This window comes from Merops nubicus, unplaced genomic scaffold (assembly GCF_000691845.1).
Source record: "Merops nubicus isolate BGI_N331 unplaced genomic scaffold, ASM69184v1 scaffold13009, whole genome shotgun sequence".
Classification (NCBI taxonomy): Eukaryota; Metazoa; Chordata; class Aves; order Coraciiformes; family Meropidae; genus Merops; species Merops nubicus.
In genome coordinates, this window is record NW_008630255.1 from 8,915 (window position 1) to 30,365 (window position 21,451).

At 51.7% G+C, this 21,451-nt stretch overlaps 1 protein-coding gene across 1 annotated transcript in view; it reads left to right on the forward strand.

Moving 5' to 3' along the window:
• The window catches only part of LOC103779592 (CUB and sushi domain-containing protein 2-like), a gene marked incomplete at its 5' end in the record, with an annotated part of 28,401 nt that overhangs the window by 6,385 nt on the left and 565 nt on the right, over positions 1-21,451 (forward strand). Inside the window, 12 exons of the mRNA XM_008947229.1 lie at positions 6,392-6,568; positions 7,512-7,691; positions 8,894-9,067; positions 10,171-10,344; positions 13,169-13,242; positions 14,543-14,654; positions 16,492-16,671; positions 17,360-17,425; positions 18,191-18,352; positions 18,912-19,024; positions 19,765-19,852; positions 20,616-20,754. Coding sequence (XP_008945477.1) covers positions 6,392-6,568; positions 7,512-7,691; positions 8,894-9,067; positions 10,171-10,344; positions 13,169-13,242; positions 14,543-14,654; positions 16,492-16,671; positions 17,360-17,425; positions 18,191-18,352; positions 18,912-19,024; positions 19,765-19,852; positions 20,616-20,754 — 1,639 coding nt within the window. The remainder of the gene's footprint in view (positions 1-6,391; positions 6,569-7,511; positions 7,692-8,893; positions 9,068-10,170; positions 10,345-13,168; positions 13,243-14,542; positions 14,655-16,491; positions 16,672-17,359; positions 17,426-18,190; positions 18,353-18,911; positions 19,025-19,764; positions 19,853-20,615; positions 20,755-21,451) is intronic.

Sequence of the window (21,451 nt, forward strand, 5' to 3'; positions counted from 1 at the left end):
GTCCTGGCTACGTGCTGCGGGGCTCCTCCGAGAGGAGCTGCCAGGCCAACGGCTCCTGGAGCGGCACGCAGCCCGAGTGTGAAGGTACCTTCCACCCCACGGCCTCTCCCCTCCTGCCAGCCCTGCCGAGGTGTCCCCGGATGGGCAGTGGGGAGGGTTGGGTGCTGGGAGAAATAACCCCCGTGTTCGGCGTTCCCTCCGCGTGCTGCGTGTGGCAGGGAGCCTCAGTTCCCCCCTTCCCAAACGTCTGGGGGGCACGTCTCACAGGAGGCTTTTGCAGTGCTAGACCATCACCCTCCTGCATGCCCAGCTCTGCTCTGCTGTGCGAGGTGCCCCAGGGTGGTGTGAAGGGTTTGAAGTCATCCATGGTACAAGCCAACATCTGGGATGGGGTACAGGGTAGGAGCAGCCTGTGGGATCTGCTCCTCGTTTCAGCTCTCCCTCAAGGCTGTCGTTCTCAAGCTCTCTGGAAGAATCACTGGGGTGAATGTCTCTTGATCTGTGTCCCATCTCCAGTTAGATGGGCAGAACTGCCCCGTTTTGGCCTCAGGAGATCTGTGGGCACCACAGCCCAATTCGTTGTTGCTTTGTGGAGGAAATGCAGAGGAATGAGAATTGCCAATAGCTCCAAACCTCTGTCAGAGCTGGAGCTGGCACACACCAGAGTCATTTACATTGAGCAGAAACTCAAAATGCAAATTATAATCCAGTAAGCATATTTTTGTGTTTGAAAACACCAAACCCCTTATTTTTTCATTTGAAGGAATCAAGTAAGACCCTATAATCCAATCTAATAAACCTCCAGCCGGATTCTCCAAGCTGTGCTGCTCACTGCTACTGTTTTATAGAAGTGTTTAAAACTCAGTGGGGGAAAGAACAAAAGCCAAACCCAAGGCAGGATACCAAATGCAAAGAAACCTGGGCAAGTGCTTCTCTCCAGCTATTTTGAAAGCCAAAAGCTCAGAGCGAGCTTGTAAATGAATTGGAAATTTATTCCAAATTGATGGAGCTCTTGATTGAAAAGACACTGAATCATGTTATTAATACACTTGGGTCTTGGGGTTGGGTTTTTTTTCCCATTCTCTGTGTTTTTTTTTCTTTGGGTGGAAAAGGCTCAGTTCATTAATCTCAGGATGAATAACCCATCACCTTCCGGAGCACCAAAATACGGATCCCTGGCTGGTTTTTTTTCGTGCTTGAGGAATAATAACAACAACATTCTGTCTATAATGCACTCGTTTAATGCTAAGTGCTGAGTGGGCAGTCTCGGAAGGAGATTTGCAGTGCTGAGCTGTGTGCTCTGTCTCTGCTGGGGGTGTTCACTGCCAGTGTTCAGCTGCGCTGTGGTGTCACAGCCAGCTCTCCAGAACGGGGTTTTATGAAAGGGAGAGGAGAGATTGCTTTGGGGGTGGAATTTGGGGCAGTCGGGGTGGAATTTGGGTGCTGAAGGAGAGTGGGAGGAAGGGGTGTCTCAGTGCTGCTGTGGAAGAGCTCTGGCGTGGCCGTGGAGCTGCTCGGCACGTTTGCTCTGACTCAGCCACTTCACTGCTCTCAGTCACCAGAACTGAGCAAAATCAGACCTGATGGGGCTCCACAGGTCACCAGCACTCACCTGCCCAGGGGAGTCAATGCAGATTGCTCCCCAGACGAGCTGCTAGATGAGGCCAGAGCTCTGGGTCCCTTCAGCAGGCGGGGGACATGTGGGTGAGTGGATGTGCAGGGGCACCGAGCGAGTCCGCACGGCAGTGGGAGGGGAGAGGAGCTGTTCTCCCCCTGTCAGCGAGGGCAAGATCCCCAAACAGGAGCAGTTACACAGCAGCTGCTTGACTCTGAAGTCCAGGAGCTGATCTTTGACCATTTGGTGTCTTCCTGTGCCAGGACCAGGCCTCAGAGGGACCGTGTTTGGCAGCAGGGAGCATGGGGGGGTCACCTTGAAACTCGTCAGCTCTTCATCCTGAGACCTTTTACCCCCTAGCATGTTTTTTTTTTCAGAAAACCCAAGGAATAGGGAGGCAGGAAGAAGTCACAACTGATTTTTTCCAAAATGTACAAATGGTTTGGAGTTAATTTAATTGCAGGGGCTCCTTCTGAGACTCCTGCTACAGTCTGGTTTACATAGCTCTGGTTCTGTTGTCCCCTGTAAGAGTGGTTTCCCTGGCTTTCTAAAATTGCATGTTTCAGGCCCCATTTACCTTTAATTTCTAGCAAGTTTTTAAAGTGTAAATGAAATTTTAGATGTTTCTTGGCTTCTTCCTCCTCCTTCCTGATGCCCTGTCTGTGTTCACTGAGCAGTGGTGCAGGAGGGAGCTCATCAGCTCCACTCTGCTGTACGCTCCCTCCTCCTTTTAGAGGCTGACCAGAAAATTTGCCTTTATAATATTTATTGTTTCTTCAAGTGAATTGAAAGTGCATCCAAACTGAGATGGGTCTCTGGCTGCTCCTTGGCAGTTCCAACAGACAGAAACATGTTTAAGTGGTAGCACTGGGGAAAGAAACTGAGTTTTGTCTCATGCTCATTTGACTGCTGAGGACATGGGAGATGGCAGGGGCTGGGATGTGGGGTGAAGCTGCTATTTTCTGTCTCTCCCTGCATGGTTAGGTGGGTTATGGGTTGCTGGTTAAATTAAACAGCATGGAAATCACCAGCCCTGCAGCAAAGGCTTTGAGACTCCAAAAGCTCTCAGCTGTGTCTTACTCCAGCAGGAGGTTGTGCCTGATGTGTCAGACATCATTAGGAGAGTGTTTCAGCCAGGCGGTCAGATGGCAGCAGAGCCCAGAAGAAGGTTATGAAGATATAGGCTGGAGGAGGGGGAAGGTGCAGGGACTGTGTGTGGCTCCAGTGTTAGCTGGACCTGCACTGGGAGCACCCACCAGCCTGCAGCATGTCCCTGGGGCAGTTTCTGAAGAGCAGGGCTTGCTGCCTCGTGCAGAAAGGTGCCTTCTCTTGGCCCTGGCTGGAGGAGAGACCCCTGAAACCAGCCCCTCTCAGGGTGTGCAGGGAGGTGTTTGCTGTGCACAACTTGGGGAGGTTCCCATGCATGGTGTAACAGCACTCTGCCCTTGGGCTGCCCTGGCCAGGGCTGCTCTGGGTGGAGAATGAGCATCACTCATTTCATGGGCAGCTACACTGGCTCTGAGCCAAGTGCCTGAACAGGACCTGGAGAAATTCCCTTCTCCCAGCAGCTTCTCACTGTAAAACACGTAGGAAAAAGCAAAGGAAGGCAAGAGGAGGGGAATCTTAACAAGCTCTTCAGAAAAAGCATGCATGGATTGGAATGAAATTAATTATTGCTGAGCTCTGGAGCACTCTGAGTGTTGGGATGTTTTATGGAGCAGAGGCCACTTTGTAGCATAAAGATTCCCCCCAGCAAGGACGGGCTCACGGGGAGCAGCTGGGGCTGGAACCAGGGTTGGAGGCAGACACTGAGATCTGTGCTGCCTCTGCTCGTGGGCCACCTCAGCACACACACACTGCTCACACCCTCAGATTTAGGTTGGCTATTAAGAAGAATTTCTTTCCTGCAAGAGTGGTGAGGATTGGCCCAGGCTGCCCAGGGAGGTGCTGGAGTCACATCCCAGCAGGGGTTCAAAAAAGGAGTAGATGTGGCACTTGGGGACATGGTTTAATGGCCATGGTAGTGCTGGGTGATGGTTGGACTTGGTGTCTTTAGAGGTCTTTTCCAACCTTAATGATTCTATGATTCTAAAAATGACACCTGGTTCCTCTCTGGGAGGCAGAACCAGGACAGAGTGTCACGGCACCAGTTTGCTGTGTGGGGTAACACAGATGGAGGAGTTAGGGAGGGACAGGGGAGCAGCGTGCCCTCGACCTCACAGACCTGAGGAAGCAGTGAAGTGTTGAGAGGAGCTTCCAGCTCCCAGGTTGGGGCAAGGAGCTGAGCTCTCAGGATGTCTCAGGAGCACACTGAGGTGTTTGGTTCTCTCTGTGCCATCTCCTGTTAGAGCTTCAGAGTTGCTTGGAGCCTGCCATGCTGAGCTCAGCCCATCTCCCCACCTGGAAAGTCTCCTGCTGTGGGTAGGCTTCAGAGATGTGCAAGAACTTGGTTGGGGTGGAGTGGGTTGCATTTAGCAACCTTTTCCATGGGGTCTGCTCAAAAACAACTTCGTAACAATAACTGTCAGAACGAGACTTGCTTTGGTAAAGAAACAAACCCAGAAACACCAGGGGGGGAGTTCTATAGCTGCAAGTCCCAGGGACATTTGGAATGTTTCAGCAGTGGCAGCAGGGTTTGGTGCTGTGGGAGCACCCTGCAGTGCTCCTCAGCCTGGCACAGGTCTGTGCTTGCCCAGTATGGACAGGCTGTGGGGCTGGAGTCAGGGCTCTTGGGTCCAAGGCACATCTGCTGGCTGGAGTATGAAGGGTCTGGGCTCCTGGGTTTGTCTGTCGTGTCTCCTGCAAGGTGGCAGAAGCCAAGTCTTGGGTGAGGGGAGTGGGACAAGCTGGCCCATGGCACCCCTCACACTCCTTGCTGTAGCTGAGCCAAACCTTTAATGCCCTATCAGTCATTTCAACTCCTGCAATAGTGTCCTGGTAAAGAAGCAATAACTCTTAAGAAATCCCCATCTGGTGCTGCTGATTTTCAGGTTGTCTTGAATTTTGATTTCAGCTAAAGGTGATAGAGTTTGAGGTTGTTAAAGAGCCGTTGGGGGGGGTGACTGTGGGACTTCCAGGCTCTGTGGGATTTATACCTGTTCAGTAACCGAAGCCAAAACCAGTCTCCTTTGGTGCCTCATTCATTTTACATCTCCCACTGAAGCCAAAGGGAATTGCCCCCCTTACTGCTCACTTACATGATTACATCCTATTTCTATTCCAATTACAATTTTAAAAGTCAAAAGCTTTCATCCCTTCGTTTATGGCTCCTTTTATATGCAGGTCAGAGCTGAGGTGCTCTGTGATTAAACCATTCCCACGAGTCTCCTTGTAGTCACACAAGTTATTACTTTTGGGTCATCTGTGAGCCTTTTGGCCACGTTGGGCAGGAGAGAACAGCTGATGTCTGGGCAGGCGGTGAAAGAGTAATTTAGAGCTTTTTCTGGGTTGATAGAATGTGACTTTTATCCCAGCATCTCCTGGCAATGACACTGTGTGTCACGGAGATGGTGGCTGCATGAGGAGTCTGGGAGGGGAGCACCCCCCAGCTGGTGCTGGTGCCACACAGAGTTTCTGTGCACGCAGTCCAGGGTGGTTGTTAGTTCCCTCCTGTCAGACAGATCTGCCTCTGATGAGCTGGGGTGTTCCCAGGCTGTCAGCAAACCAGGCAGAGGAAGACTTCTCACCTTGCCTTGGTGGCCTGTGCTCCTCGCTCTCCTCTGGGGTCCTGAAGTTGCATCTCCCCATGGAGAACACCCAGGGACATCAAGGGGTGGGAGGGAGGTCCCAGAGCAGGGACGGGTCACCTTGTGTGCACACAGAGTGATGCTCCTGCAGAGGGTATGGTGGGAACAAAGAATTTCCTTGTCCAAGAGCTGGGGGTTGTGGTTTGAGCCTTTCCTTCATTGCTGTGATTTTCTTCCACGTCCCATAGTCTCAGAGTAAATGAGGGCTGCATGCAATTAGTGCAGGTGCTTATTGTGTCACGACAGGGCTTCCTGCACCACCATTCACTCCCAGGCTTGTTTTATTGTTGTGGTGTTGAGGTACTTCAGACATAAAACTTGGGCACTGACAAACCTATAATTGTATTTCCACAATATTCTCCCTCCTGTGGGAGCATAATTGGGTATAGCTGGGCAGTGAGCAGTGGGAGAGCAGCAGGTTCCCTTCCTGCCTCTGTTCCTTTGAAGTCTGCAAAGGTGGCTTTGGCTTCTCAAAGGGGCCAGAGGCAAAGCTCAGGTCCAGGCTCCCGGAGGGTGGGGAGTCCCCAGGCTTGGCACAAGCTGCTTTATTAAACTAGGGCCACGTGTGAGACTCAGAGCTGGGATAAGGCCCTGCAAAGAATGGTCCCAAGTTCTTCCTTCAGTGGGGAGGAGCAGCAGCAGGAGGTTGCTGCCAGGCTTGGGGGTGGTGGTGGGCTGCAGGATCCACCCAGGAGAGGAGCAGGGCTGGCACTTCAAGGACCCAGGGGCTGCAGGGCTGGAGGTTTTTTCTCAGCCCCCTGGCAGGGATGCTGCACACAGCCTTGGGGCGTGCCTGGCAGGGCACAGCCCTTGCTCCAGGCTGGGGAGTGGTGTTTGGGCTCCTGTTGGGTCGATGTGGCTGACTCTCCATGGAACAGCCCATTCTGTCTGAGCTGACCCATGGCCTTTGCAGCTAACCTGGCTTTTGTTACCAACAGCCAACTGTGGGAGGAGAGCTTTGGGTTTTGGTTGGGGTGGAGGTCGGTTTTGGCTCGTTCCTCTTTCTTAACTTTGCCATTTTGCTTTGCAGTTATCTCCTGTGGCAACCCAGGGACACCCAGCAACGCCAGGGTGGTGTTCAACGACGGGCTGGTCTTCTCCAGCTCCATCATCTACCAGTGCCGGGAGGGCTTCTACTCCACAGGAGTGCTGAGCAGGCACTGCACGGTGAATGGCACCTGGACTGGGACCAGTCCAGAGTGTACAGGTGAGCACTGGGAGAGGGGCCTGGAGGATGAGGTGAACGGCGCTGCCAGGCTCTGGGGTGGGCTGTTAGGGATGGGTTGTGAGGCTGTTGGGGATGGGTTGTGGGGCTGTTGGGGCTGTTGGTGATTGGTTGTCAGGCTGTTGGGGATGGGTTGTCAGGCTGTGGGGCACCCGCTGTAGATGGCCACACACCCCAGGTGCCACGCTGGGAAGCTCAGCTCAACACTTTGCTGGCAGCAGTGGTCTCTCAAGCTGCCATTTCTGCAGGTACCTAATGCAAAACTTTTGCTTTGGGTTTGTTCTTTTCGAGCTGGATGAAGGGAGGTCTGTTATAACTTCATGAGTAGATGCCAAGTGAGCTGGAGGGGCTCTCCAGGGCTGCTTCTGAACATGAGCCCTGCACTGGGCTGTGTGTGGGCAGAGCCCCTGCTCAGAAGCCCTCAGTGAACGTGTTTGGTTTCCTCACAGCTCCACTTGCAGGTGCCTGCAGCAGGGACGTGGCTGATGGCAAACGTGATCTTACATAAGAGTCAGTATCTGGGGTAGAGAGGGGGCTGCCATGGGCAAACTGGCTGCCAGCTAGCCCAGATTCGACCCAGGTTTTCTTTAATGTTTAATGTGTGTTAATACTTCTTGCAAGGTCTTGATGTGCCATTAAGATCACTGCTCACTCCACTGAGTAGAGGAGAAAACGTTTTCTCCACGTGCTGTAGCCCAGCCCAGTCCATAGCTAGTGCAGCTCTGCAGATCCTCTGTGCTACACCTTCCTCCACCTTGAGTGGAGTTATAAAACACTCAGGACCATCAGGTTCTTGGGGCTCCTGTGCTACACCTTCCTCCACCTTGAGTGGATTCCATCCTGCATTATAAAACGCTCAGGACCATCAGGTTCTTGGGGCTCCAGAAGGGTCGGTCAGAAAGGCTTCTTTCTTTTTCTCTGGCAGTGATCAACTGTGGTGACCCTGGTGTGCCAGCCAATGGCATCAGGCTGGGCAGTGACTTCACCTACAACAGAACAGTGGTGTTCCAGTGCACGCCTGGCTACATGATGGAGTCAGACAGGGCATCTTCTCTGACCTGCACGAAAGACCGAACCTGGAACGGTACCAAGCCTGCCTGCAAGGGTAAGACTGGGCTCTCTAAATATTGAAGGATTCAACTTTTACATGCCCCAGACTTCTTGTAACTTGAGTCAAGGTAATAGGCAGCAACTGCTACATAGTGCCTGGAGCCCACCTGGGACCTTCTCAGCCCTGTGATTCAATCTATCCCTGGTGTTTGTGGCACTTGCACAGTTTTATCAACAACACCTTGCTTGCTTTATCAATCATCACAATATGCCTGGGAGGGAGGCAATTGCTGCTGTACCTGTAGTAGAGGAGGAAGAGTGAAGCACAGAGAGCAAAGTGACTTCACAAAACCTCAGATCAAACTGGAATGAAATATTGTGTTTTGCAAGCACACGCTTTTTGGCGTCATCTAGAAGGCTGAAAAACGTTTCTTCCACCTCCTTTCATTACTTCTCAGTTCTGAGATTGTCTCTGTAGTCCAGAGATAGGAAAGGGAAATAATAGAGCAGTTGCAGGACAGGCTGGATCTCTTCTGTGAGTGTTTGACTCGCCCACCGAGCGTAGATAAGGCTTGTAGCAGGCTCTGTGGACTTCCTTAGCAATCTGGAAAATTCGCCTGTCATGATTCTGATATAAATTCAGACCGTATAGAAAATTCTAAATACACTCCAGTTCCTTCAGAGGCTGTGAAGAGCAATTCTTACACTCCTCTCATTCTCTCCACCGAGCTAATGTTGCAAGAATAATACAGTGTGGCCAGAGTCTCATCTGGAGGCCAGGCTGATTTGCATGAGCTTAGCATCTTTCCCAGTGCTCCCCTGAGCTGAAAAGCAAAGCGCTGCAAAAATGTCACATTCAACCACCCCGGAGTGGATGAAATACAGACTAGTTGTTGATTCAACTGCTGATCTGAAACTCAGCCAGGTTGTCCAAAATGTATGAATCTGTCAGGGAACTGCAGATGAGTTTTCACACGAAGTCACGGTGGATTCTTGGCTTCAGCTGGAGAGGAACACCGCCTCCGAAATCTGACTTGGAGATTAGAGACTGGGTTAACTCCAAACTTCAAAGTCAAATCCTGAGGTTTACTACAGCACGCACAGCTGGAGAAGTTTGTAGAGTCCCCTGCTAGGCCAGTCCTAGGAGATGCTCTAGGAGAGCAGAATATAACTTTGATCCTGCATGAATTTGCTTGTTAATGGAAAAAAAAAAACCTGCTGTGAGAAGAACTGAACCTGCTTTTGTTTTTTGTTCAGCTATCATCTGTAAACCCCCACAAGCCATCCCCAACGGGAAAGTCGTGGGCTCAGACTTCAGCTGGGGCTCCAGCGTGAGCTACGCCTGCCTGGAGGGCTACCAGCTCTCCCTGCCTGCAGTGCTGACCTGTGAGGGCAACGGCTCCTGGAGCGGGGAGATTCCCCAGTGCTTCCGTGAGTAGGCAGCCAGCTGCCCCGAGCTGGGGGCAGGACCCTGCCTGAAACCCCCTTGGCTGGGGCTGGGCTGCAGACCTGGTTGTTTGATGCTCCATCATCTGTGGTGTCTGTGTAGCTGGTTTTAGTGTCAGCTCTGCCTTGCCTGGCAGTGTCTCAGAGGGCACAGATGGACCATGCCTGCTTCCTGAGCCCCGGGAAAGTCTTGCATGAGGTGAAGTCAGTGGGAGCTTTGAGTGCTAGAGAGAAACCTGGTGATGCTTAGAGTGCCTGTAGATAGAAATCTGAATGCTCTGCCCACCTCCAACAGCAGCCAGGTTGCTGGGAGTCCCCACCAGGCACCTCTGTAACGAGGAGGCAGTGAGTGGCCAGGGGGACACAGTCATCATTCCACCTCTTAGGATGGAGATGCAAGGTCACGTCTGCAACAGGTCTGAAGATCTCACATGTTCCTGTCCAGCAGACATCTTCAAAACTGGCTGTTTGTCCACGTATCTTCCCAGTGACTGAGGCTCCTGCAGTCAGAGCTCTTGAAAAACCTTTGACCAAGGGCAGGGTGGTGTTGCAGCAGGAGCTCGGGGTGATTGGTGGAGGCAGAGCTCTGGCTGGGTGGGAACCTGTGTGCTTGATACAGGAACTAATGCAAAGAAATTAGTTAAATGTCTGGTAATGATAACGGCAGAGTTAAGTTTCTTTTCCTGGCTGAGTGGCTGGCAGCTGCACAATAGCCATTTTCATATTAAATCCTACAAAGCCCTCACCGTGTTCCTTGCACCTTTGCTTGGCTCTTGTGTAATTAGCAGGCTTTCTGTGTGACACGGAACCATAGAGCAATTTGACATCGTGCAATTAGAGAAACATTTTAAAGCTAAGCATGCTGTTTAAGGGGGGGAAAAAGTGAAGAGAAGAGGGGGGAGAATATAGGAGTTAATCAACAGCAGTTGATGAGAAGGGAATGGGAAGGGAAGCAGCAATCCCATGCACTGCTGGCTCCGCGGGCGGGCGCAGGGCTGGGCAGGGGGAGGGCTCTGGGCCAGCTTCAGCCCCTGGCCTGGCTCAGGAGGAGGCTGGCCTGGCTCAGCGTGGTTCTCTGCCCCTTGCAGCCGTGTTCTGTGGGGACCCTGGGATCCCTGCCCAGGGCAGGCGGGAGGACAGAGGCTTCACCTACCGCTCCTCCGTCTCCTTCTCCTGCGTGGCCCCGCTCCTGCTGGTGGGCTCAGCACGGAGGTTCTGCCAGTCTGATGGGACCTGGAGTGGCACCCAGCCCAGCTGCATAGGTAAGGGGAGATCCTCTGTCCTGGGAGCTGGGGGGGGTCACCTGGGGTCTGCCCTTCGTAGCAAACCCAGGTTTCATTTCTGGGCTCAGAGAGGTCGGTGCTTTGTTCCCTTGAAAATGGGAGCGGGTGGAGATGATGCGTTTGGTTTGTGCATCCTGCCTGGTGGTAAACAACCCCTCTGCTGCTCCTGGGACTCCCTGCTCAGACTCAACGCCTGTCCCCATCGTTCCTGCCCTGCTGTCAGTCCATAACGTGTCTGAGGAAGGTGATCTGCTCCCTGCTGCTGCTCCCCAGCACGGTGCTCCTGCTGCTGCTGGGCAGGAGGGAGAAGTCCCTTGGCAGAACCCCCAGGTTTGGCCTTTGCACGATGGGCTGTGGGAGAGCCTGCAGAGCGTGGCACCACACACGGGTCCCAGAGGCTGGCTCGTGAAAAAGAAGATGCAGTTTGACCCCGGAGAGCAGCCGTGGCTGCTGCAGAGCAGAGCTCACAGGAAGGGCAGCAAAACCCAGTTCTGCCTAAAGGGTACACGGGAGAGCTCTTATGTTCTCTGCTGCCTTTGAATTACACCCAGAATGGCAGAACAGCAACTGCTACAAGTATAAAAGTGCTGTACACAGAGATCAAAATCCTCCAAATCGCTTTGCTTAGCTGCAGTGTTGGGATTCAGGCTGAAATTCCCACACATTCCTCAGGTGGCCATTTTCTGGGACTTCCAGAGCCCTTTGAAACCTCCAGGAGGTGTGTGATCACAATTAGTCACAGCATTCTTTGCCTGTTTAAAGCTCTGGGTACCTTCCTGAACTCTGGAGCTCCTGTAGTGATAAACCATGTGGGCTGTGGGCTGTGTGCTGGCACCTTGACTCTGCCTGAACACCACCATCCTCACCTTGTGTGGGCACCTGGGGCAGAACTAGATCTCAGGCTGTTCTCCACTGTTGTCAGTTGTCCTAGCTGCAGCTTAAATCCATCACCAGTTACAGTAGTGTGAAAATACTCATGGCCTGAACCTCCAAGTTGATTTCACCAGGAGATTCCTCACATACAAAGAGTTGGGAGCCCCTGCCTGCTGTTGTAAATATTGGCTTTAAGTGGTTCATCACTTTCTTCCAAATCCTTGTCTGGGATCCTGTCTTACCTACGTGGCACCCAGCCCTCCAGAGCTGCCTGGGGTCCAACCCAGCAAATACAGCTGGTTGTGCTGCTGCTGAAGTGCACTTAGAACGTGTCTCCCCAAAACAAACCATGAAGAGGGAGAAGACTCATGTGTCTACAGAACCTTAATCAAAAATGTCACTTCCTGGCACAAGCAGCTGAACCCAAAGCATTGTATTTATTCAGATCTCACCCGTTTTTGAGATCCATTAGATTGCCATTGCCACAGATCCCCCCAGATGCAGCCAGGAGACCAAGGCTCTGCCCTCCACCCTCTGCCATCCATCACCTGCTGCCTCATCCAGCGACAGGGCTCTTCATTTATTTCTTTTAGACACTGTGATTTATCTGGGGGCTTCCATGGAAACTGCATCAGTGATAGATGACAAATGCTGAGTGGAACTGAGAAACAGAAAATGAATTGGCTTGTGTGCCACAGCCCCACATCAGCCACATTCTGTATCCCTCCTTTAGTTACTCATCGCAGCTCCAAGGACCTGGGGGTGACACCAGCAAGTGCATGATGTTTCAGTGTGAAGAGACCAATAAGTCACCTCCTAAGGAATAAAGGCATAAAAATAAACCACTGTGCTGTTAGGTACAGGAGTTGTGCCTCATTGTCCTGTAGCTGCAGGCTCTGGTGACAGGTCACTCCTGTCCCACTCCTTTGAACTGCTGAGACTTGGCTTAGTTTTGGACAATCCTGCTAGTGGGAGTATTCTGATTAAGTGTAGGGAGGGATTTGCTGTGGTTCTTCTTGTCACAAGGGGAGGGAAGAAGGCTGGGAGTGCAGAGCAGGCTCTCCTCTGACTGCTCTCTTCAGTGGGTGCTCCAGCTCCCTGCCAATGCAGCCACCCCTGGCTGGGCTCCAGAGCATCCCTGTGGATGGAGGTTTGCTCCATCCTGTGCTCCCAAGGAGCAGGGAAGTTGCTGCTGCTGAACTGCCTTTCAGACAGAAGCTTCAGTTCTCTTTGCTCAGCTTGGGATGCTGGTATTGATGTGATGCATCTCTGCCTTAATTCCATTGATGTCCTGCTGCTGTCAACATGCTGGGAAAAAAGAAAGTGGTAGATGCTAGAAGTGTAGCAACAGATATCCCTGCAGAATTGTGAGTATTCATCTTCTGATGGGTTGAGAATAAACGAGGCATAAAGAGAGATTATATATCTGAGATGCATTAAAATTCCCAGCCCCCATCTATCACTGTGAAATAGGGGGAGGTTCCAGGGTGAGCATGTGAGCAATGGCTGAGCTGAGCCCAGGAGGAGGAAGGTGCTGACCCAGCACAGGAGAGGACAGAGTCAGCCCTGGGTGCAGGGTCAGCCCTGGGTGCAGGGGTGGCCAGGAGGAGCTCAGGGCACAGCACTGTTCGTGTGCAGAACAGGGGAGGGGGAGAGTCATCCCTGACACACGATTCCTGTTCTTGGGAATCCTCCTGGGTGGCAGTGCCTCTGGTTAGGTTGCCTTACAACAGTCAGGGATTTCAGAAACACAAAGCTCCCTGTGTTTGCCCTCCTTGCTGAGCATTCCTTCTGCAGCAAAGTATTTCAGTCTCGTGGCACGGGCGCGGCGCGATCCTTCTGCGTGGAGAGCAGGGCAAGGCAGAGCTCTGCCCTGGCTTCCAGCTTCCAAACGCTGCCTCTTCGTTTGCTTTTTCTTTCTCCTTTCAAGACCCCAGCCTCACGACGTGTGCAGACCCTGGCGTGCCTCTCTTCGGGATGCAGAACAACTCCCAGGGCTACCAGGTACTGCCCCAGCAGCGGGGTCCCCTCGGCTGCACCCCAGCACTCGCTCTGCTCACTCCCTGTCAGAGCCCTGGCGTGTCCTCCTGTGAGCAGGACATCCTGGTGTGCTCCCTGAGACCTCAGAGTGTGTTTGTGTGGGATTAACTAACAATGCCTTATTTATGGTATTAATTAGAGTGCTAATTAATAGTTATTACTGTAATGAATACTCATGTCGCAGACACAATTGCCATTAATTTTCAGATGAAATTCTGGAGGTGGTTTTCTGAATCTCAGCTCCTGTACAGGGTGAAATCAGTGGAAGGGAGAGGAAAACCCAAAGCAGTGCCCGGGGTGCTGCACCCCCAGCCCCAGCTGCTGGCCCCACGGGTGCCCATTCCCTGTGATGGGCCTGGGATGGTTGATACCATGGGGCTGCTCCTACCAGCATGGACCTTTTGGTTTTTCTGCTAATTAGTTATCTTAATCCTGGGTTTTAATGAATTAATTCTAGCTTTTAATTAATACTGAGACACCATTAGTCTGACTTTTGTAAGGGATGCTGGTCTGAGAGCTGCAGCCCGTGGTGGAGCCACCTCAGGAGCTCATGCAGGGGGTGAGGTGGTGGCTGGAGCAGAATGTCCCAGGGAAAGGGTGTCCTTGGGTGTCCAGGGGAGCACAGCAGCCAGCTGAGAGCCCAGGAGTGCTGAAACCCATCTGCAGGGTCAGCAAGGAGGTGGCTGTCGGGGTACAGCCCTGCTAGGGAAGGTGAGAAGGGTGCCCAAAGCCCTGCTTGGCAATTTTATTCCAGCATGTTCTGCTTTTAAAAGGCAATCCAGCTGCAGTGACAGGGCTCACAACATTGTACTGCTTTGGTTGAAATAATAATAATGTGGTTGAAACCAAATGCAAAAAAAAGTGGATAATCTGCAGGATGTATAAGCAGACCTCAGAAATGGTGAGAAATTGGGTTTGGGGCCTTGTGACCCTTTTTGCAGATTGGCATTTACAGTGTAGTGACAGGAAGTTTGTTGATCCTGCTCACACTGAACATCCCTTTTGGCCAAAATTTCAGCCCATCTTGATAGCCCCTGTTTGATTGCTGGCTTGGGGTATATTTCAAAGACAAAGCAGCCTTGGCTCCATCACCAAAAGCAGCAGCTCAAGGCCACAGCTTCCCAGGGGCTCTGGGAGGTCCCTCAACACCAGACTTGAGCAGGGTGGTGAGGGTGGAACCTCTCCAGCATACAGAAGTTGTATCACAAGCGGGTGAGCCCGTGGCTGTGGATGGTGGATGACATGGGTTTATCTCCTCTGACAGGTGGGGAGCATCATCTTTTTCAAGTGCCAGAAGGGATACCTGCTGCAGGGCTCCACCACCAGGACCTGCCTCCCCAACCTGACGTGGAGCGGCGTGCAGCCCGACTGCGTCCGTGAGTCTGGGGGAGGTTTGGGGGGAGGACCCTGGTGCCTTGTCCAGGCTGCTGCCCGGGGCTGCTGCCCTGCAAATGTGGCTCTAAAGAGCTGCTGGTGGGGGACAGCTCTCCAGAAACACATCTTGAAGAAAAGGGAGATCACACAGTCACTTCTCTCCTGAGCAGGCTACACCAGCACTCACTGCTGAGTTCAGCTGAGATGCTGTTTTCACTTGTCCCTTCCTCAGAGGCATGGTTTCAGGTGAGACTCTGTTTTGTGCTTCTGAAAGAGCATTTGATGGCTGAGATGTGAGCTCACACTCCAGGGACTGAGGTTAACATTTAGCCAGGAGGGCTCTCTGGCAGAGCAGTGTTTCTCCTCAGCTTTAATAACATGTTGCTGGCTCTTTTAAGCTGTCTATCATCTTTTCCCTGCTACACCAGAAGGAGTTTAATGTTATTTAAGTGGTAATATCCATCATAGCCCCTGAATCAGAAGTATTAAAAAGCTTTTTCTTCTCCCTTGTGTGAGGTGGTTTATTGGTGAGAGATTTTTTCTGCTAACAAACCCTGTAGGTGCTTGTGCTGCAGCCCAACTGGGGCACCCACCTTTAAAAACCTCTCACGTGTAGCAGAGGAGGAGGGGGGGTGCTGTGGAAGGAGCTGCCCTTCCCCACTGCTCACCTGGGTGCTGGGAACACAGCCCCACGTTCACAGGCTCACTCTGCTCAGCTGGGAGATGCAGGGATGCAGCAGCAGCTCTGGCTCTACATGGGATTGTGCCCCTGGTGCATTGACATAGAGGATGGTTTTGGCTTAGCCGTGCCAGCAAGGGCTACTGAGTTTAAGTTTAAGGCTACTAGGTTTTGGGTGAAGGCTTCTCATGGGCAGCATGGGGCTGGCTGCAGTTGCTGCTGCTGAGAGCTGAGCTGCTGCCTCCCAGCTGAGCTGCACCCCAGAGCTCCCAGTCCAGGTGAGTCCTCCAGCTCTCTGGGGTTTGTGTTTCATCCTCTGTAGAAGGAGGATGAAGATAACACCTCACAAAGGCTGCCGAGGATTTGTTTGCATTCATGAGCAGTTTGAGAGCTGCAGAAAGGGCAGATTTGCAGCAGGGGAGCTTCCAGGCTTTGGGATTTATCCATTTTGTGTTGTAACTTCTCAAGGGAAGTGCTGACACATTTACAACAGGACCTGACAGAGCAGGGTGGCCACGGACTTGCTTTGGTGGCAGGAGCTGGGCAAGGTCAGCTTTGATTTCTGTGGCCAAATCCCAAAAGTTACTGAGGAGTCACAGGAATTCATGACTGTTGCACACTTCTGGGGACTTACTGTCTGATCTGATGGACTGGTGGGTGCAGATTATTAGTGGGATACTGGCACCATGAGGAGAGACTATACAAAACCAGAACTGTAATGGATTCAGTGGAATCACTGGCTTAATTACTGGGTCTTGATAATCCTGTAAAGGCAGTTTTCAGTCTGCAGATAGATCTGGCACACGGATCTGGGGAGCTCAAAGGAAGGAGGGAAGCATCTTTAGCATCACTGGGTTTTGCCTTTTTTCCCCTGAAAAGGTGGGGAACAGCAGAGCCTGATTTTCATCTCCTGGAAGCTGGAACCAAGTGAAGGATGCCCCAAGAGCTTTAGCCAGAAAGAACAATCTAGCAGCAAAGCACGGGAAGGGCTCTCATTAAATCATCCAGCTGGGGAAAATCCAGGCATGGCATTGTCTCCCTCAGCAGAAAAAAAGCTCTGGGAAGGAATTTCTGTCCCTGCTGCCCTCCTGGTGTCACTACTCTGCCCTTCTGTGGCCGGCTGGACGGTGTCTCTCATCTCCTCTCCTTGTGCTTTCCAGCTCACCACTGCAAGCAGCCAGAGACGCCCTCCCACGCCAACGTGGGAGCTCTGGATTTGCCATCCCTGGGCTACACCTTGATCTACTCCTGCCAGAGTGGGTTCTACCTCACCGGGGGCTCCGAGCACCGCACCTGCAAGGCAGACGGCAGCTGGACGGGGAAGCCTCCGATCTGCCTGGGTGAGAGCCCTGGGTGGGGTGACCCTGGCACTGGGGGTGCCCCAGGAAACGGCTCTGGTGCCACCTGAGGCTGGTTCCTCTTGTCCTTGGGAGCAGAGCCTGACCCCCACCTGGCTCCAGGCTCCTGTCAGGAGCTGTGCAGAGCCAGAAGGTCTCCCCTGAGCCTCCTTTGCTCCAGGCTCAGCACCCCCAGCTCCCTCAGCTGCTCCTCCCCACACTTGGGCTCTAGACCCTTCCCCAGCCTCATTGCCCTTCTCTGGCCAAACTCCAGCCCCTCAGGATCCTTCTTGGAGTGAGGGGCCCAAAACTGAACTCAGGATTTGAGGTGCATCTGCACAAGACAACAATTCTTCTTTACCTCACCCCCTCTTTTACTTACCTCAGGGTCTTAGCTCAGGAACATGGAATGCTCTGACCTTGTAGTGGAGCTGTGTGGCTCTCCTGGAGCCGGGTGGCTTTGCCTGGACACGTGGTGTGGAGCAGGGGAGGGCAGTTGTGAAATCTCGGTGCCGTTTCAAACGGGCTGGGCAGGGACTCATCCAACCCCCCAGACATGGGGACGTGCAGCACATTGCATCCCTGAGCGATGCCAACCAAAGGTGCCCTGCGGTGGCACCAGCACAGCAGAAGTGTCATCCTGGTAAAAAACCCTGATAAAAATGCCAGCAGTGGTTTCCCTCTCTTCCAGCTGACGTCCGGCCCAGCGGGAGGCCGGTGGGCACCGCGCGGGACCCGCCGCTCGCCAAGGTCTCAGGTAGGCCAAGGTCTCAGGTAGGCCAAGGTGTCAGGTAGGCCAAGGTCTCAGGTAGGCCAAGGTCTCAGGTAGGCCAAGGTGTCAGGTAGGCCAAGGTGTCAGGTAGGCCAAGGTGTCAGGTAGGCCAAGGTCTCAGGTAGGCCAAGGTCTCAGGTTGGAGCCAGCCCTGGGCCTCACCGAGCCCATCCCCTCCACCCCTTCCCCAGGGCAGCCAGCTGCCCGACTGCCCTTGCAGGTCTGGGGGCTGCTGGGCTGGTGGAAGCCACCCCCGTGCCCCATCTGTCCGTGCCTCACTGGTTATGGAGAGGTGCCTTCAGGGAACTGGGCACCAACTCCTCTGCCCTCCTCCCAGGGCACTCTGGAGATTTGAATCCTCCAGGATGTTTTATGTTAGACCTTTTTTTTAAAAAAACAAAACAAAAACCAAAACAAAAAAAAAAAGACAATAAATACCCATACACACCAAAAAAAAACCCCAAAAGGTCTTGTTAGCTTTTCCTAAGAAATTGTTTCAGAGGCTGGTTTGTTTTAAAAAATTTAGTGGCATTTTTTGTCATAACAACAAAATTAAACTCGTCAGCTTGTTTATTCTCCTGTCTTTGGCTTTGTACTTGGTGGTGATAACAGCGAGTGGGTGAGATTTGAAATGTTTAGATATGCATTTGTCAATTCAAAGAAAGGAATTTGCTCTATTTGGGTTTCTGAGAAATGGAAATTAGTGGCAATATTCTTGTTTTACTCACCCCCAATTGCTGTGGTTTCTAGTGCCTGCTGACGTGTTTGCAAGGAATTCCCTTTGGAAAGGCTCCTATGAATACCTGGGGAAGAAGCAGCCTGCGATGTTGTCTGTCACCAGCTTTGACCCTGCCACCAGTAAGGTCAATGCCACCCTGATAGACCACAGTGGCGTGGAGCTCCAGGTGTCTGGTAAGGGAGCAGACTGGCCACTGCTGGGGATTCACACTTGGCATGAGTGGTGTCAGAGGGCGAGGGGCAGTGTCATCTGCTAGACGAGTGATGGTCATGCTCTGGTAGAGCTTTACAGAACCACCCAGGTTTGAAGTCTCCAGTCTTTGCTTGGACAAAATCACATACCTGAGTTTGCTGTGGCTCTCCTGGAGGGGCAGCTCAGCCCAGTCCATCATCTGTTCCTGGGTGCTGGAGTGGTGGGCTTGTAGTTTAGGATAACCAAGGTGATGTCAGTGCTCCTTGGCCCTGCCCCATGGAGCAGCACGTTACTGATCCAGCAACGTGACCTGAACATGAGCATGAAGAGTTGAGTCTCTTCCCATGAGCAAACTCTCTTTAATAGCCTGGGGGTGGATGTGGGATGGTCTGTCTGTGGTGTGCTGCCCACTGATAGGCTTTGAAGGTGGAGCTGTTGTCCACTCTAGGATGATGAAGTGATTTCACTACTCTTTCACGTATAAAGTTAATTGCTTCAAACTCATTGTGATCTAGAGATGAAAATTCATTTATTTTTCAGGCATTTACAAGAAAGATGATGTGCACCTGCTTCTCCAGGTTTATCAAGTAACGGGGCCAGTGGAGATCTTTGTCAACAAGTTCAAAAATGACAAATGGGCTCTAGATGGACACGTAAGTGCACGGACATGTCATCCACAAACTCCACCCACACAGCTCCTCCTGTTGCTCTCTCAGCCCCAGCTTTTCTCTTGCTGAAGCTGAGGGAGTGACTCCTTTAGCTGGTGGCAAGATGAGGCCACTATCCTCCAGTGACCTGCCTGCTTGAAGGGGTCACAGGGTGTTCTCCCAGCACACGAGGTGATGTTACACAAGAGTCAGCTCTTCAGGGCTCCCTTGCAGCTCTGGGGGGTTTTATTGCCCTGGGGCTTGTATCTGGAAGTCCTTCCAAAAGGAGAAACCAACGTAATTAATTCCACGTTAATGTTTTATACCTGTTAAACATGAAGCCAGAAGAGCTCATCTTCCCTTATGGAGTCAACTTCTCAGCCCAGTTTCTGTGTCTTGAGTTTTCATGCCCTTAAGAGATCCACTGAAGCTTAAAAGAAACATGCATCTGGTTGACCCACGGCCAGTTGTAGCCCGGAGCCTTTGCTGTCCCTGTTGGATCAGCAATATGTTCTCCAGTTTATTGCAAATAAGATTATTTGTTGTTTGTTTTCCTTCCCTTGAGAAGTGAGACTCTTAACAAGTTGTTGGGCAGTCAGACTTCTTAAAAAATGCCACGTTTTTCTGGGGAATTGAATCAAATTATTGCTATGCATGAACTTGAAAGAGGCTGTGATACGACGGGTGTTAAAGTCCCAGGGAATTGTGGAGCAAATCTGTTGATTTCTGCTCTCCCATCATTGCAGGTCTCATCAGAGTCTTCAAGTGGCACGTTTGTGTACCAGGGCTTTGTGCGTGGCAAAGGCTTCGGGCAGTTTGGCCTTCAGAGACTTGGTAAACAACTTCTGTTGACTGCTTTTTCCCTTGACTGATGCAGCAGCTCTGCCCTGGCTTGTGTTTAAATAGTAGATATGTGGAACACTGGATGTTCTGGCAAGGGTTGCTAAACCCCTCTGTAATGTAAGACTTGTGGGAGGTGGACAACACAACACCACAATTTTTACTTAGGAACAAAAGGAGGCATTAAAATAAACAGGTTAGAGTTTGGAGCCACAGATAGGACCTGGACACCCTTCCCCACGTGGTGTCAGATGTCTGACCTATAACCCCAAGTTCCATTGCTACCACAAAAAGTGTCTTGATCTCACTTTCAGAAATCAGAGGCAGCTGAGAGCTTAGACAACCCAAGGTCTAAGTTCCTAAATACCTCTTAAAATGTGGCTTGAGCTCTTCAGCCCCTTAGGATTTTTGAAATCTGACCCTCGAGTCTTGTCATCTTTATGGAGAATTAGATGCTCATTATTGCAGCCTTTGAAAGTCTCCCTTGAAGCCTAACTTTAAGCATCCAAGTTTGAGCTTGTGGGTAAGATAAATCTATTTACATCTCTTTTTAATTGCACTTCTAAATAAATGATGACATCTAAGCTGGACTAGATCTCCAAACCATTCTTCATGCAGCTCAGCAGCTTTTGATGACCTTTTAGAGGCAACACTTCTTACCATCTTATTCTGTTGCTGATGATGTTACCTCCCACTCAAGCAAACCCCATTTCCCACAGCAGGGTTTTGAACTGTGTTTCCTTCTGCTGTGTTTCAGACATCAGCATGATGGAAAATGATCCTGAATCGATAGGACACCACTTTGCATCCAACAGCAGTTCTGTGGCAGCTGCCATTCTTGTGCCTTTCATAGCCCTGATTATTGCAGGGTTTGTGCTTTATCTCTACAAACACAGGTGGGTTTGGGGAGTGATGGGGGTGGGGAGGGGGTGGAACAAAATCAGGAGGTGCAGAAATATCTGTGAGGTGGATTTAAAAGCACTGCCCACAGAGCTGGCTTCTCGTTTAATTCAGAAGGGGGGAAAAGTCATGGAGCAAGTGTGTGTGGAGGGGCAAGGGTGCTGGGAGGAGGGAGCCTGGGGGGCTTCTGTGGGGAGATGTGTGGCAATGGGGAGTAGGGTAAGGGACAGTAAATGTCACACTCCAGTGCTGAAGTGTTCACACTGTAAAGGGGCTGTTCCTGCTGCTGGAAGCACCGTGGTGAGCATGCCTGGGGCCAGAGCAAAGCCCAGGGCACTGCTGGTGCTGCCTGGAGTGGGAGTTTCCACAGGTCCCTTCTGCCCTATCCCAGGGTGTTTCCTCTCTTCAAAAGCAGCTTTCTCACTTCCAGGGGTTTCCCATTGTTTTGCCAATGACCAGGCCCAACAAAAATTATACCACCACCAGCAGGAAGATGAACCAATACACAGACTGTATTGTAGACAAGAAGGACATTGCATGAATGATCACTGGGGGTACAGACAGATCAATCAGCTGGTACATCATTGACACCACCCCCAATGATCTCACAAAAGATGTGACTCTGCCCACAACAGGGGGTACAAACAGAGACCTGAGGTTGCCCACAGTTGGCATGGGAAACAGCCAGAGCAG